A 16,125-nucleotide genomic window follows, 5' to 3' on the forward strand; every position below is an offset into this window, starting at 1 on the left:
CCCCCCCCCCCCCCCCCCCCCCCGAACGCGTTCTGATTCTTGATTTCTCCAGCTGCAGGAATGGAACTAATCCTATCTACGTTGCAAAGCTGCTTTGCTAATTAGACGGAAGAATGTAGCACCGCATAAGATATACAGTGAATGCTTCACAACTATTTGCTGAATTAGCGGCTGGCTAGCGTTACATTACCCAGGGAACGGCTTGGATGGGAAAAGGGGCTTGAGGAAGGGCGGTGGCGGAAGCAGGGCCTGGAAGCCGCTGACTGAGTTGGAGCCAGACTGGCTATGGCCAGAATCTGGGGGCTGTCGGGCCGGGGAGCCTGCGCTTAGCCGGGATGGGGGGACCCAATTTCATGGCCCAGGCCCAGGGGCGTCCACCGGACTGGAGCCCCAGCTCAGACAGTGCGCCTCCTCGCCTCGGAGGACTCCTGCCTGGCGCCATACCCTGGGGGAAGCGGAATGGCAGACAGACGGTCCCCCGCGCAGAGGGGAGGCGTACAAGGTTCATTCCGGTCCTGGGGCAGACGGGGCTCGTCGTCCAGCCTCTAAGGCGCGGGCGGGCCCTTCCCCCGGATCGCCAGCCCGGCCGCCGCCCGCCGGCAGCTTCCCGCGAGGCCGGGCGTCCCCGGGGCAGGCGGCGGGGCGGACGCGGCGACGGGCACCCGGGGGAGCCCGGGCGCGGCGGTGGCGGTGGCGGTGGCGGCGGCCACAGGGCCAAAGGCGGCGGAGGCGCGCGCGGAAGTGGCGCGAGGCGAGCGCGTAGACGAGCGGGTTGAGGCAGGAGTTGGCGTAGGCGAGGCAGTGCGAGGCCAGGCGGCAGGCGTAGGTGGCCGGGCTGAAGGCGAAGCGGCCGAACCAGAAGCAGAGGATGAGCGCGTGGTGCGGGCCCCAGCAGAGGGCGTAGAGCGCGGCCACCGCCAGCATGGCGCGTCCCGCGCGGCCCGTGGCTCTGCGCCGGGCCTCGGCCATCGCGGCGCCCGCGGGGCCCACGGCCGCCCACAGGAAGCGCAGCGTGCGCGCGTAGGCCAGGCTCACCACCGCCACGGGCAGCAGGTAGCCGGCGGCGAAGGTGGCCACGTCGAGGGCGCGCCGGCGCGCGTCCTCCCAGGTGGGCACGCAGAGCTCGAGCGCGCCGTAGCGCACCGTGCCGTAGTAGCTGAAGTAGGGCGCCGAGAAGAGCGCCGCCAGCAGCCACACGAGGCCCACGGCGGCGCGGGCGTGGCGCGGCGTGCGCAGGGCCCGCGAGCGCAGCGGGTGCCGCACGGCCAGGTACCTGCGGGCGGGCGCCGGGTCAGCGCGGCGGACGGCAGGGCCCCGCGCTCCCCACCCCCCGCACCCCGCGGGGACGCTATCTGCGGACCCGCGACCTGCCTCGCCCCGTGGCGGGCTAGGGTGGAGGTCAGTAACACGCCCAGCGCTTGGAGCAGCGCCTGGCACCTCCTAGCAAGGCCGGGATAGAGGCTCGGAGGGAAGAGACTTGCCCAAGGTCACCAAGCCTGGATTGGACCCCAAGTTTGGAACGGCGAAAACAGGTATGACCACAGCCTAGGCTGGGTGTGGGCGGTAATAAAGTAACCGATGGATTCATTCATGTGTTCTTTTTGCCATTCATGTCACATTTACGGAGCACCTACTACGTGCCAGCCTCTGCTGGCATGTAAGACACAGAGATATCTTCTGGAAGCTCACGGTGGAGTTGGGAGGTGGGGGGCAGGATGGTCCGCCGGAGCAGGCTCTGCAGGTGCGCAGAGACTGGTAGGGGCCGGAGAGCTGTTCCTTCTCTCCCTGCCATCCTCTCCCTTCTTGGTCCCCCAAGCTCTCCTTCCTAAGGAATCTGTTTAGGTCTTCCCTCCCCAGCCCAGACCCAGCCAGGTCCCAGGCCCAGCGCACCTGTCCACAGAGACGGCGGCTAGCGTGAAGCTGCTGGCGTACATGGTGAGGTAGATGAGCAGGTGCACAGCCTTGCAGACGAGGGCCCCGAAGAGCCAGGCGTCCAGCGTGTAGATGGCGGCCTGGAAGGGCACGCAGCACAGGATGAAGCAGAGGTCGGCCACTGCTAGGTTGAGGATGAACAGGTCCGTAGTGCTGCCCGGCTCCTGCCAGGCACTGGGGCTGGGCTGCAACAGCACAGCCAGCACCAGCCCATTGCCCACAGCGCCCAGCAGGAAGATGAGGGCGAACACCACGGGTACCACCACGGCCCCCACGCTCCCTGGGCTGTCTAGCGAAATGTTCTGCGCATCAGCCATCTTCCCATCCGATGGGCACCTGAGGGAAAGAAGCTGGAGTCCTCAGACAGGAGCTCCCGGCTCTGGTCACACGACCGCGGGGTCTCCATCCAGGCCCCCCGGCCTCGGCCTGGCCATGTCTCCTGGGCGCGGGGAGCTCCTGGGGGCATGGTGGTGGGAGGAGGGCGACAGCCACAGATTCTCCCTGAGATCCATTCGTGCAAGCCGGGCACAAATGCCTACGTGTCTGAGGTGGGTTTCTCAGTTTCCCAGGGAACACCCCCCTGAGAAAGGATTAGGCGATGGATACCTCCCAGCAGAATGGGCTGAGGACCCGGGAGGTGGGGGAGGGGCGAGCCCAAGCCAAGCTGCTGATAGACGGACCTCTCTTCTCCTCGGGGGCTGGAAGCTCAGGGGGAGAATCGGACTTAGGTCAAAGTCAGCAAAACACGGGTGATATCCCTGAGTCATCGTAAAGTCCAGTTTAGTGAAAGCCCCACAGTGGCACAGCTGGGAAAACCATAGAGGCCACTGACCCCCTTTTCGCACAAGAGGAAACTGAGGCTCAGAGAGGGGACACGGGAAGCTAATATCACACTTTGAGTGGCAGACCTGGGGCTGTTGCCGCCTGGTACCCTGACTCCCAGGCTGGAGCGCTCAGCTGACAGCCTGTAACAGGTGGGGCCTCCGACCCCCATGCGAGTAAGTGTGCGCGCGTGTGTGTGCGTGCGTGCGCATTTATGCCCGCCGTGCCCACTCTCACCCTTGCTCCATCCCTCGGCCCTATCAGCTACTACCTGTGGATCCCCCTGCTCGCCTGGGACCTCTGGGTTGATGGGACACATTAAGAGAATGAGGGGAAGCAGGGTGGAGGGAAGAAAGGTGGTATCTGCGCTCCCCCCAACCCCCAGCATGCAGCAAGCCCCCAGAGGCTCAGGATGGGTAACACCCACCTCAATTCTGGGCACAGGGCCCTGCTTGGTCCTGGGTGAACCGGCCAGACTGAGGCTGCCTCTTGGCTCAGCGGCTACCCCTTGGCACCTCCCTGTAGGTGCAGGTCTGCCTCCCGCTGTTCCCTCTTCTCCTGTAAGGCACCTCCTCCGCTGAGCCAGACTTGGGCGCTCCCTCAGGAGTAGCCACCGGCCACCTCCTCCTTGGTCCCTGATTTCCCCCCGGGTGGCATGCTCTTCTGCCTGGTTCTTTTCTGCCTCCCTGCGTTGCTTCTGCCTCTTTCTGCAGTAAGTAACCCATTGATCTCGCTCTCTGAGATTCGCTTTGGAGTTAACCCCTCCGTGCCCGGGGCCCAGCCCATTCCTGGCACTCCCACCTCCAGCCTAATGATTCACTCCCCATCTTCCCTCTCTCTGCCCCAAGGAGGGCTCTAATCCAAGCTCAGAAAGGGTTTCTCATCTTGAATGGGGTGTCCCAGGCTAGGAAACCAGAATAGGAGTCTCTTTTCTGGAGAAAAGAGACTCCCCCAGTTCCTGAGAATCCTGGGGCCCGTCACCTTTCCTAAGCTTGTTCCAGAGGCTCAGTGTGTCTGAGGAGATGGAGGGTGTTTGGGTCCATCCAGAGTCTGGCTTTAGCCTGAGGGTAATGGGAAACTAGTGGAAGTTTTAGAGCAGGGACATGATCTGCTCATTTAACTTGTAATTGGTTTATTTTGGCCTGGCGTGAAAAGGATGGACAGAGGGGGAGTGATTTAATGACTGATCCATTATGATCCTCTTGTGCTGGCAGAAGCCAAAGAGATTAGTCTGTCTTGGTTCATGGCTGTGTGATTCAATCAGGCATGGGGTTCTGGCCTGGAACTCTTGGAGAAGTGAGCCACATGGCCAAATGCCTCCAGAGGGTTAGAGAGACTAGTCAGGGATGGGAAGAGGGGGAGAGGTACCCTGGATTTCATAACAGTGAGGTTGTTTGTAAACTGGACAAGTGTACTGGGGGCAAAAGAGTCTGCAATGAGTTTAAGGAGAGAAGAGGTGGTAGGGACTGCTTGTGGTCTTTCTAGAAGCTGGGAGGTAGGCGGGAATGTTAATAGGAAGTCCGTGAAAGGGAAGAGAAAATAGTTTGAGGGGACACTGGGACACTGATAGAGCCAGGACTTGCATTCAAGGCCCAAGGAACTGGGGAAGAAACTCTAGGACTAGCATCTCCCAGACCCCTGGGATTTTCCTGTGTGCTCAGAGGTTTTTTTCGTTTTTTGTTTGGTTTTTTAAAAAAAGATTGTATTTATTCACTAGACAGGGACACAGTGAGAGAGGGAACATAAGCAGGGGGAGTGGGAGAGGGAGAAAGAGGGAAGGAGTGAGGGCAGGAGGACCGAGGCAGCCAGAGGGCTGGCGAGTAGCAGGCAGGAAAAACCGCATTGTCAAGGCCAAGGCCGGAGCCCAGCACGTCCCTGGCGCCCCCTCCTTCTCTTGCTCCAGGAGGCCGCAGCCTTGAACCCAGAGCCAGATGCAGAAGACGTGGACCGTGAGCCGTGGGAGCGGTCTCTGGAGGTGGAGGTGCGGCTGACCCACGGCCGTCGGGCCACTACCAGCACGCGTCCAGCCCGCAGCATGTGCGCCCAGAGCGTCCGCGGCGCCCGCGGGTGCTTCCCACCAGCCCTTCTGTACCTCCGCGGATGGGAGCCGGCACAGCCGCGAGCTGACACAACGCAGCTGCCCACGCCAGCCGCCGGGGGGCGCCCGGGAGCCGCAGGACGAGCCGGCGCGTGCTCTGAGCCACTGCCGGGTGGACCTGGGCGCCGCTTTCTGTCCCTGCCGGACACGCCACACCTACTGCTGGAATGCGTTGCCCGGTGGCTGCTTGGGGCCATCCCGTGTAACCCGCCGGCCTACGCAGATCACGCACATCAAGCTGCTGGCTGGGCCCGAGGCTAGCGCCAGGCCATAGGCACTCGCTGCTGCAACGGTGCGCCTGCGCCAGGTACACGACCGCCTGGCTGCGGCTCTCTCGAGTATTCCAGCTGCTGCTGTCGCCACAGCAGCCCTCTTCCCTGGTCGGCCATCTCCCAGCACGTGGAGGTCCTGGACCCCAGCCTCAAGCTCCTTCCGACCACAAGCTAAGATTCCTAGAATCCCAGTTAGGATCGCAGCAGCTGGCCCAGACCATCCATCCCGACAGCCAGGCTAAGGGCAGGGCTGGGGGTTCGAGGACACGGAGAGGGGGTCCTAGTTCCCTGTTGTGGACGAAGGGCGTTTTCATCCTCCCTGCCCTACGTCCAGCGAGGTCCGAGCTTCCCAAGGCCACACCCCAATGAGGCTGGAGCCGAGTGAGTCAGAACCTATCCTGCCTGGGCCACCCCCCCACCCCGCCCCCGTGCCCATAAAGCTGAGTGGGGACGGCAATGAAAAGACAAGGACCAGGGACAGCGACTACAGGAAGGTGTCCACTAGGGGAGCAGCGAGCCCCTTCTGGGGACAAGTGTGGACGGGGCCTTGGCAGCAGCAAATCAACTCTACGGAGAGCCTTGCCCGCCGAGGCCTGGATTCTGGCGGGGCGCGGCAATAGCAGCCGGAGCCTGAGCTCGCTGCGCCCCCTGGCGGCTGATCAGCAGGCCCGTAGGCCTTGGACCGAGAGGGATGGAAGGAGCCCAGTTACTCTGTACCATCTACTCTTGGTAGTGCGGGAAACTGAGGCACACAGAGGGGAAGGGGCCTGCCCAGGGGCCAAAGTGGGCTAGAATACATGGTTCCAAACTGTCGGGGGGCCTTCCCGATAGTGACCCACGTTCTTTCCTTTGGGGCAGGTTTGGGTGCCCAGCCCCTCCTTATCTGGCCAGCTGTAAACCATCCTTTGGATGGCGGGGGGGGGGGGGGGGGGGAAAAAACGGGGGTTCCCCGGGGGTGGGGAGCAAATGGCGGGGGGGGGGTGGGAAAGGGCCTGCAGGGTTGGTAGCTGTCCTCTCCAGCAGCACAGAATCCGATTGGGGCGGGGGGGGGCTACCCACATTATCCCCACGGCCTGCGTCTCATCTTAACCTAGGGTAGGTGGTCAGCTCTGAAACCTACTCAGGAGCCTCAGCTCCCACCTGATTCTTCAACTGGTCACAGGGCGGGCCTGCCCAGAGAGAATGAAGCACACTGATATGTCAGCCCGTTTCCACATTGTTGCTGGACACTCTCAACCACAAGAACGGGCCTTGCCCCAGCCCAGCCTCAGGACTTTGACAGGGCTCAGAGCCTCTGGCCCAGGCCGACCGAAGGGCCCTTTTGTCAATGTGGAGGGAGGGGGATCTTGGCTCTGCTCGTCACCAGCCACGTCAGGGTAGGGCCCCATGCAGCCGCCCCACCTCCACGAAGGCCTCCACACAGCGGTCGATGTCCTCCTCGCTGTGCACCGCCGAGATCTGTACCCGGATCCGGGCCTTGCCCTTGGGGACCACTGGATAGCTGAACCCGATGACGAAGATGCCTGGTAAGGTAGAAAGGGTCAACCTGGGGCTCAGCAAAGCCACACACGCTTTGGGAGACATGACACATTGTTCCTACTCCCCTGAGGGTCACAGAGGGCAAGGGAGTTGCCTAAGGTTTCCCAGACATGCAGATAAGTCATGGCCTGGGATCTTCAGCTCGTCTCGAGAGGGTCGTAGGGGGAGGGTATGGGGGAGCATTCATAATACAGGGGCTCCCTCCTCTTTTCTCTGAAGACCCGTAACCGGTCTCCTTGTCCCGGCTTCCTCACCTCTCTTGAGCATGTCATCCGCCATGCAAGAGGCCAGCCGAGCATCACCCAGCATCACTGGGCAGATGGGATGATTGGCTCCCAGGATGGTAAAGCCAGCAGCCTCCATCTTACTGCGGAAACTGTGGGCACAAGCTGGGTGTCACAGGTAGCCAGGGGACTGTGGAGGGTTCACACCCACTCCTGACGGGCCCGTGATCTGTGCCCAAGTCTGCAGGATGGACCAACAGAGCCAGATGCAGATGGGGAGCCAGGCAGAGGAACCAGCAGACCAAACCAGAGAGTGAAAAGACAGGATAATATAAGATGGGGAGACACAGGGTCATTGACGGAGAAATGTACCAGGAAATGGAAGGAAGAGGGAGACAGAGAAGAGGTAGGTGGGTGGGCAGGCAGCCCTTGGTTAAAAGGGCTGAGTCCCAGTGCAATCTGCTGGAGGCATGGTATGGGCAGAGGGTGGGCACATGGGGGCAGGCCCCTACCAGCTCCCCCACCCCCAGCCTGTCCCACCCCTGCCGGGGACCGCACCGCTGGGTCTTGGCTGCCATAGTCTGGACGATGGCGTTGCTCTCCATAAGCAGGTCCAGGGCCTTGGAGGCACAGCCGACGACAGCAGGGGGCAGGCTGTTGGAGAAGAGGTAGGGCCGGGAGCGCTGCCGAAGCAGGGACACCAGGGGCTCAGGCCCCGTCGTGTAGCCCCCTGAGGACAAGGGCAGAGGTGAGGGTGGGAGTCAGAGGCCAGGTGCCAGAGCCTACCCCGAGCCCCTCCTGGGAGGACAGTCCACACTGCCCTCTTCTGTACCGTCCCAGCCTCTCCTCCCCACCTTCCCTGAGACCTCTCCAGGGGCCTGCCTGTGGATAAGGGGACCCCAGGGGCATGACCCTGTAGGTACCTGAAGCTCCACCCAGTGCCTTCCCCAGCGTGGAGTTGATGATGGTGACCTGGTCTGTGACACCCAGCAGCTCATCCGTGCCCCTGCAAGGGAAGCTAGCACTGCCACCACTGGCTGCCCGAGTGCCCAGGGGCCATGGGTTAGGGGAAGGGCCGGCTTCCTGCTTTCCCACCCATCCTCAGAAGCCCAACCCAAGGAGATGCACGCTCCCACCGTCCAGTGGCCCCCAGGAAGCCAGTAGCGTGACACTCATCCACAAAGACCAGGGCATCATATCGAGAGGCAAGGTGGCAGATCTCCCGCAGGGGGGCGATGTCGCCATCCATGGAAAAGGCCCCATCAGTGGCCACCAGGCGCAGCCGATGCTTCTGTAGGGAAGCCGTGGACAGGTGATGGCTGGTGTCCCCAGCTGGGCCAATCCTCCCATTCTCTATGCTGCTCAGGGCTCTAAGGGCTCACCTTGCCCAGGGTCTGGCACGGAGGCCGGCACGTAAGCATTACTATGTTGGGGCCGGAACATCCCGGTCCTCATCTGTGCCTCCCTGAGCCATGCCCAGCTCTTCCAGGGCAGTCCTGGCCAGTGAGAACAGCTCAGTCTCCCCTGCGAGAGGGAGGGTGGGGTGGGACCACTTCTATCCCGAAGCTCATCCCACCTTTACGCCCAGCGGGGCCTGCCACATGGAAGGTGATGGCTAAAAGTCAAGGCAGCTCCGTATAATGGAAGAAAGCCTTGGGGCAGAAGGATCTGGGTTCAAATTCTGTTTCAAGCTTTCGTGTTCTTTGGGAGTGCAAAGTGGGTCCCTCCAAGCCTTAGTTCTTTCACCAGGGGCGAGGCTGAGGATAAGCCCGGTTCTTGCCTCTGCCACCCTTGGGCCTCGCCCCACCTGGGCCTCACCCCACCTGGGCCTCCTGCAGCTTGGCCTCCAAGTCAGCCATGTCCAGGTGGTGGTAGCGGTATTTATGGGCCTTACATAGACGGATGCCATCAATGATGGAGGCGTGGTTCAGCTCGTCTGACAGGACTGCATCCTGTGGGGTCAGCAGGGCCTGGGAGAAAGCAGCTGGAGTGGAGCTTCTGCCCAACCACCTAGGGCTTCTCCCTCCCCATGTCTACGTGAGTCAAAATTTCACTGCCATCCAGGGCATTCTGCCGGGCAGGGAGGCACGGAGCCCCTGTCTGCCTCTATCTGGGTCCTCAGGGCTTCAGGCCAGGGCCCAGCTCCTGTGAGAGCAGGTGAGAACAGGCGAGTACCCGGCCCCGGCTGACTCCGACCTTCCCACTGATGTAGGTTATCTCCCCAGTGCCCTGGGAGCTGGTCCCTTGCAGGTCCCAGGATTCTTCCTGCAGCAACCTACTTGGCCCAAGCTTAGCCTCCAGGAGAAAAAGGCCCTGGAGCCTCTAGGCACAGCACTGACATCCTGCCAGGTTCCCCTCACTGCTCACTCCCAAGCCTTCCTCCATAGCCTAGCAGTCCTCACCACTCCCACCTGCGCCCCCCCTCCCCCCCCAAACCTCAAAAAGGCCAGCGTTGGCATCGAAACAGCTAGGATACAGGATGGCATCCTCCCGCTGATGGAAGCGGGCTATCTTTGCTTCTAGATCCTTGTGGATGCTCTACAGAAACAGAGTGAAACAGGTGTTAATGCCTGCGGGGTCACATGAAACAAGTTCTGGGGACGGAGGCTTAGAAGGTCACAGACTGAGCACAGAGGACCTGCAGCCTTGGCCTCTCCCTTCTTTCTTCACCACGTGGGTTCCCCCAGAGCTAACGGGAACGTGGCAGGTGGTTCCCCCTGAGGGATCAGGGGCTCACTAGGTACCCCTACCTGGTGGGACCTTCGTCTATAATGGAGGTCTAATGACGAATTATGGGGGATGATGGCAAGGAAAGATGTCTTTCTGACATCAAAGTAAGTGCCTTTTTAGGTTGCAAAATGGCAAGGAAAAGGATTACGTAGCTTTATTTGGGCCTGAAATTCTTATATTTGAAAGCTGTTCGGTCAGGGTGAGGGCTTTGTTGGAAAGGGCCCTGGCTGGGGGTTAAGAGTCCTGTTTCTGACATTCATTTCACCGTCCCCTTTCTGAGAAGATGGGTAGTAATCCTCATGGCAGTTAGAAGCAAAGCCATCTGGGTTAAACTCCTATCATAACAGTCTGCATGCCCTAGAGGAAGTCACCCAATTTCTCTGGCTTCAGCATCATCTCTGTAAGAGACAAGAATATCCCCTACCGCTTATGACCGTTAGGGGCATTAATGAGTTAATATTTGTAATGTTCTTAATACAGTACCTGATACACAGTAAGCACTGTAAGTTTCCCATCTAGGTATTTATTTTGTAACATTTACACAATAAAATAATCAATGTTTACGGAGCACTACTACGTGTCAGGCACTGTTCTAAGCAGTTCTGCATGCAGGTGGGGGAGAGGGACACTTGGGGCGACTGGAAAGTTTCTTTTGCAACACAACAGAAGCCTGAGCTGGCCTTTCTGGTGGATAGCTCTAGGCTAAGGGTGGGCCCAGGGCCCTGGGTGAGCTGAGCTGGCTAAACCAGGCTTGCTGACTGTGGGAAGCAGGCAGTTGGGGTCAGTGCCCAACGCTGGGGACAAGACACCCCCCAACCGCCCCCTCCAACAGCCACTGTGTACCTGGGTCCCACAGATGAAGCGGGTCGAGCTAAGGCCGGCTCCAAACTCCTCCAGGGCCTGCAGACCTGCCTGGATGACCTCAGGGTGGCTGCTCAGGCCCAGGTAATTGTTGGCACAGAAGTTAAGGATTCCTGAAGTGGAGGACGGTACGGACACAGCGGCTCAGGGCAAGAAAGGGCCTGGAAAGGTGTCTGTGCCAGGCCCTGGGAACTCAGAGAGGAGACGAACCTGGATTTGCCCTTGACAAGGCAACAACCACACAGTATGATCCACTGTGGGGCAGAGGCCAGGATGGGGAGCTAGGGGCCCCGGGGAGGGACCCAATCTGACAGGTACCGGAGAGGGAGGGTCAGGAAAGGCCCCTCAGAGTGGTGCCTTGAAGGGTAAGAAGTTTAGACTCTGGCTCTGAATCACATTGTACCCAGTGAGGAACGTAGCCCTACCTCACAGGCTTCTCCTGCCCCTGAACACCACCAGCAAAGCCCCATGTGGGCCCTGGTTCCCTTGTGGGTAAGCGAGCAGGCTCACGAGCCCAGTGTGGTCCTCAGACTCCGCACAGCTGACTTTGCTCCTGGTACAGAATCATGGGTCTGAAGTGTGTGGGTGTGGGGGGGTCTCCTTGAGACCTCAACTCCTGACTTATAAAGCCCAAAGTGAACACAGCTGACCTGAGGGGGAAACTGAGGCCTATAAAGGGCAAAAGCATGAGGACAACCTGTCTCTCCTCATTTCCCATGTTTTGACCTGCTCCAAGCTTCCCCCAGGCAGGGGTGGGGGGTTCGGGGGAGGATGGGGAGGGAGGCAGAGATTTTTTGGGGGCACCTCGGTTTACAAATAAATACAACAGCACCAAGGATCCCAGGCCTATTTCCTGAGCAGAAAGCAGGTTTGGGAGCCTGTTTATAAGCAGCATCATCTGGGGCCTGGCACGGACAAGACAGGCGGTGACCACTGGTTAGACAGACATGAGGAAGGCCCAGTGGGTCAGTTCATGGTGTGACTCCTGCAGCAGCCGGCCACCTCCCTCTCGTTGTGACTCTGGGCGGCAAGCTGGCTTTTCTGACCCACTGGCGGACCTTCTAGCTCCGATATAAGGGAGAACCTGGACCAAAGCCCAGCTCTGCCCGCTGCTAGCAGGGGCTTTTGGGGAAGCCATTCCACATCTCTGAGCCTCAGCGTCTCTGTCTGTACAATGGGTTTAGTTCTTCCCACGCTGGGAGGTCCGCAGGAGTCCACGTGCAGCAGGGAGTGGAGACCAGCTCCAGGCGGCAGCTCCAGAAACGCGGGGCTTCTAGCTGCCTTCTTCCCACCCCCTTCCTTGAAGCAGCCAGGTGGGAGCCAGCTGGGTGTCTCTCTTTTTCTCTCACGTTCTCACGGGACCGGGTCTCACTCCAGCCCTACCCTGAGTCAAGAAGGTACTCAACAGCGTATCACCTCCCTCCGTGAAAACAGGTTTAACTAGGTTCCAGGGAACCCTGGGAAGCCGTCAAGTCAGCCTGATAGATTGGGAAAGGTGCCTGCGGCTACGAGAGCAGATATTGCCCCCTCCCCGGCCCCCTGCCACCCGGCCCTCTATTCCAGCCTGGAACCAAGGTCTGCGAACACCCAGCCCGGTCCGAAGACTCCCAGGAGCGGGGGAGTTACCTCCGGAGACGCCGTCCACGTGGATGCGCGGCCCCTGACGGGACGTAATGACCCGCTCGTTCTTCCAGGTGCCAGCGCCGCGGATCGCTTCCAGCTCCTCCTGCAGGACGCCACGCAGCTGGGTCAGCGCCGACTGCGCGCGGCGGCTGCTGGGGGCCGCGGAGAGAGAGGCGTGGAGCGCGCGACCGGCCCACATGGTGTCCACCTTCGCCCGAGCGCTCCCGCTAGCCAGGGGTCCTGCGAGCCGCGGAAGACTCGCGGTCTCGTGGCTTGGGGGGGTGGGCGGGGGCCGAGCCTCGGCAGCCAATCGGAGCAAGAGGGCCGTTAAAGGGGCGGGGAGGCGGGCCCAGGGATGGGTGGGGGGGGGGGGGCGGGCCCAGAGATGGGTAGGAGGGGCCTGGCGCGACCCACAGAGGATGGAAGTAGATTGACGTGTAAATTGAGACTGGAGCGCTCCCCGTGGGGGAAGGGGACGCTACCTGGCGGAGGGTGGCGAGTCCCAGGGCCCAGCCCACCAGACCCTCCACTGTACTCCCGAACCCCTGCCTACGCACCCAGCGCCCGGAAGGAAACAGGGTGCACCCTGGACCCCAAAGGCAAGACCCTAGAAGCAGGCTGAGGCACGCTCTGTACTCTTCAGTCCCGTTTCCCGGTTCCTGTCGAACTGTTGGAACCGTCCCCCCATTCGCAGGTGCAAACACCCCCAGGATTTCACCCCAGCTCGCCTAGCCGATTGCTCTGCATTTGCCTCCAGCCTTAAAAGTAAGGAAAAAAAAATGCACCGTTCAGGTTTCATTTTTCAATTTTATTTTAAAGTTTTAAAATTACAAAGACAGCAAACTCTGCCCAGCACAAATAACACTTGCTAAAAAAAAAAAAAAAGGAGGGGGGTGGATCACGCACAAGTGTGTATTTTCCTATATTATTAAAAATAAAAGACGACTGTACAGGTTTTTTCTCCCAGCTCCCGGGCGTGAAACGTTAAGTACTAGCTCTAGATATGTATATATACATATACACACATACACACAGACCTAGCTCTGTGAAACTACTTAGCAATTCAAAATCGACTGCAGTATGTCTTACTGTCCACTCCCCGCCCACTCCCCCGTCCCCCATCTACAGCTACTTTTATAAAAGACTCAAAAGTAAGGAGGTCGGGAGGTTTTTAAGTGTCAGGTGGCAAGGCTGGAGCCCCACCAGGCCACCAGGCCAAACCACCAATCTTTCTTACACAGGAGGAACCAAAAACCAGGCGAAAAGGAAAGAAGTCCTCCTATGATACAATCCAATTGTGTGGAAAAACCCAACTTTTAACAGGGCACACTGAGGCACTTGGCTGACTGAGTCCCCACCCTTCCCCCAAAGTTTCCACTCCCGTTTAACATGAGACTTTCTGAAGCCACAACCCCCCCCCCAATGGTTAGTTTCCAGCTGACTGAAAGAAGCCGCTCAAACAGCTTCTCAGACCAGCTGTCACTAGGACACCCTCCCTTCCCTTCCCTAGGACAATAGGGAGGCCACAGGGGCACTCTAACAGTGAGAAGGAAACTGCATTTGGACCCCCCACCGCTCAGTATTGGAAGGTGGAAGTCAGCCTGGAGAGGGTTTTTTTTTTCCCCCCACTCCCTCCTTTGCCATCCAGCTGCTGCCACCCCTCCCCTCTCCCCACCAAAGTTCTGGAACTCTCACAAGCGGTGTGCAATCTAGAGAAGGCTGGCTCACCTTAAAGCTACTCCTACAAACCTTACCATTTCCAGGCTCCCCCTCTTCTAGTCCGAACGAGCGGCCTTGCCCATTCTCTCCTGACCCTTTACCTTCCTAATGAACAAGCCATCCTACCAAACAAAACACACAAACCCACCCAGGTCCCTAAACCCATTAAGTAGATTAATAACAAGTCAACGAAACAAAACAGAAGTACATTCTCATCATTAGACATGAGATTTGTGGTTGCTGTCCTTGAGCGATTGGTTAAGGAAAAATGGATTATTCCCTAATTTCTGAGGCATCCAAATAAGGGGCAAAGGACTGCAGATGAAGATCAAGAGAGAAGAAAAGAGAGAAGTATTTACAGAAAATAGGAGACAGGCAGGAGTGTCCACAAGAAAAGCCCCATTGTCACTTCTTCTTGCCGGCCCTCTTGGCACTGGACTTGGCTTTGGGCTTCACTGGTTTGGCCTTCTTAGGCTTGGATGCCTTGACGGGCTTGGCCTTGACAGTCTTGGGTTTTTTGGTTTTCCTGGGCGTGGCAGCCGGCTTCTTCTTGGCCTTCTTGACTGGGGTGGCTTTGGGCTTCTTGCTTGGAGCTTTGGAGGCAGCCTTCTTGGGCTTGGCTGCCTTCTTTGGCGTGGCCACCTTCTTGACTTCCTTCTTCGTCTTCTTGAAGGCCACTGACCTCTTGGGCTCATCGCTTTTGGCCAGCCGGAAGGACCCTGAGGCACCCACCCCTTTGGTCTGCTTGAGGACCCCAGTGGTGACCAGGCGCTTGATGGACAACTTGATCTGCGAGTCGGCGTTCTCACCCACCTTGTAGTGGCTCTTGATGTACTTCTGGATGGACTGGCGCGAGGAGCCAGCGCGGTTCTTCTCCGCCTGGATGGCAGCCACGATCATGTCTGAATACTTGGGGTGGTCTGTGGACTTCTTGGAGGCCTTGGCCCGCTTGGGCTTGGCCGCAGGGGTGGATGTGGAGTTCTCGGTCATGGTGGCCTGTCTGGTCCAGCTGTTGGAGGACGCGCCTTCAAAAGGGCCAGCCCTCGTCGGGGGCCGAGGAAAGCCTTACTCGGGATCTGCTCTGGCGCTCCTCCTGACTCCCGGGCCAGTCCGGGGCCCGGCTCTCAGGGACCTGGCTCGGGTCGCGGGAGGACTCGCCAGGCCGCCTCTGCGTGGCCCAGCCCCGCCGCTCTGTCGCTCGGTTTCGGCGCCCGACTCGGGCTCGGGCTCAAGCGCGGGCTCTGCCTCCGCCTCCTCTGCCTCCCCTTTCCCAGCTCCGCGTCTGGCGCTCGGGCGGCGCATCCGGGTATTTAGCGGCGGCGGGCGGACCGCGGTGAGGACAGGGCTGCTGGCTGCCTGCTCCCGGCCCGGAATGGCGCCGCGCCGCCGCCATCTGTGTTTCTTCCGCCGAGCAAATCCGACCTTTCCCCCCGGCCCGGGCCTTCCCGCTCCCCGCCGCCGCCCGGGACCGCTGCCTGGCTCCCTGGGCTCCCCGGCCGGGCATCCCGCCGGCCCGGCCGTCGCCCCCCCGCGCCCGCCACGCGCCCCAAACGGCGCTGAGGACCGCTGGTGCGCCTGCACATTTCCCCTTTGCGGGGGGCTGGCTCTGCGGGGCCGAGGAGCCCGGGTGCGGGAAACCCCCCGTAGCAAAGCTCCCCCCTGGGGCTACCGGAGAGCCCGCTCCCGGCCCGCGGCGGGACCCCCCAGCCCGGCGGAGCGGCTGGAAAGCGGCCCCAACTAACACACGCTGCCCAGAGCCGGGCGACTCCCAGCCGGGCCGAGCCGGGACAGGGGGGAGGGGGCGCTCCCCCGGGGTCCGGTCACCTCTCGGGGGTCATCCCGCCACCGGGCCCCCCGCACCTCTACCCCTTCTCTGTCCTTGGGGCCCCTAAGCAAACTTTCCCTGGAAGAGTTGTAGGGGCACTTTCAAACTTTATCCCTTCCCCCTCCTCTGCCGGTTCTCCCCCAGCGTGTCCCCTGACCTCTGCGTGGCGGTTCTCTCCTGAGGCCAGACCCCCACTACTGCCTGGGACCCCCGAGGGATTGAGGAGGGGTCTCCAGAGTCCTCTCTTTTCCTCAGAGACCCCCCACATCGCCCATATATCCTAATCGGGAATTCATTCATTTGCCTCTCTCAGCCTGGGCGTTTTGGGGTTCTCAGAGGCTGATCCTTGCTGTCCCCACACCTGAGGCACAGCCTGGGGGTCAAGTCACCCTCCCAAGGTCCCTTGAAGTCAGTGGGGGAGGGGTCTGCAATGGAGGAGCTGTCCCAAAGGCTCCAACAAGAGACTTGTCCTGGGGGCCC

General features: G+C 60.3%; 3 protein-coding genes across 4 annotated transcripts; all 3 read right to left on the minus strand.

The window, feature by feature from the left end:
* Nucleotides 1–504: 504 nt before the first annotated feature.
* LOC111157471 (galanin receptor 3) lies at nucleotides 505–2,249 on the minus strand. Its single transcript, XM_022518890.1, has 2 exons — nucleotides 1,891–2,249; nucleotides 505–1,273 (listed from the first exon to the last, which is right to left on the minus strand). The coding sequence occupies exons 1-2, from the start codon at nucleotides 2,247–2,249 to the stop codon at nucleotides 505–507; spliced, it is 1,128 nt and encodes a 375-aa protein (XP_022374598.1).
* A 4,075-nt stretch (nucleotides 2,250–6,324) lies between these two features.
* Nucleotides 6,325–12,322, minus strand: LOC111157701 (glycine C-acetyltransferase). Of its 2 annotated transcripts, XM_022519332.1 has the most exons (9): nucleotides 12,105–12,322; nucleotides 10,461–10,591; nucleotides 9,324–9,425; nucleotides 8,711–8,857; nucleotides 8,024–8,178; nucleotides 7,811–7,893; nucleotides 7,446–7,617; nucleotides 6,918–7,039; nucleotides 6,325–6,647 (listed from the first exon to the last, which is right to left on the minus strand). In XM_022519332.1, exons 1-9 carry the CDS (start codon nucleotides 12,298–12,300, stop codon nucleotides 6,496–6,498), a joined length of 1,260 nt encoding a protein of 419 aa, XP_022375040.1. In that variant the 5' UTR covers nucleotides 12,301–12,322; the 3' UTR covers nucleotides 6,325–6,495. The 2 variants fall into 2 exon arrangements, with proteins under 2 accessions (XP_022375040.1, XP_022375041.1); XM_022519333.1 differs by lacking the exon at nucleotides 8,024–8,178 and having other exon boundaries at nucleotides 8,706–8,857.
* A 584-nt stretch (nucleotides 12,323–12,906) lies between these two features.
* Nucleotides 12,907–15,088, minus strand: LOC111157564 (histone H1.0). The gene has a single exon (XM_022519080.1). The coding sequence runs from the start codon at nucleotides 14,808–14,810 to the stop codon at nucleotides 14,226–14,228; it is 585 nt and encodes a 194-aa protein (XP_022374788.1). The 5' UTR covers nucleotides 14,811–15,088; the 3' UTR covers nucleotides 12,907–14,225.
* Nucleotides 15,089–16,125: the final 1,037 nt, after the last annotated feature.

This window comes from Enhydra lutris, unplaced genomic scaffold (genome assembly GCF_002288905.1).
Source record: "Enhydra lutris kenyoni isolate GAN:26980312 unplaced genomic scaffold, ASM228890v2 scaffoldscaffold55, whole genome shotgun sequence".
Taxonomy (NCBI): domain Eukaryota; kingdom Metazoa; phylum Chordata; class Mammalia; order Carnivora; family Mustelidae; genus Enhydra; species Enhydra lutris.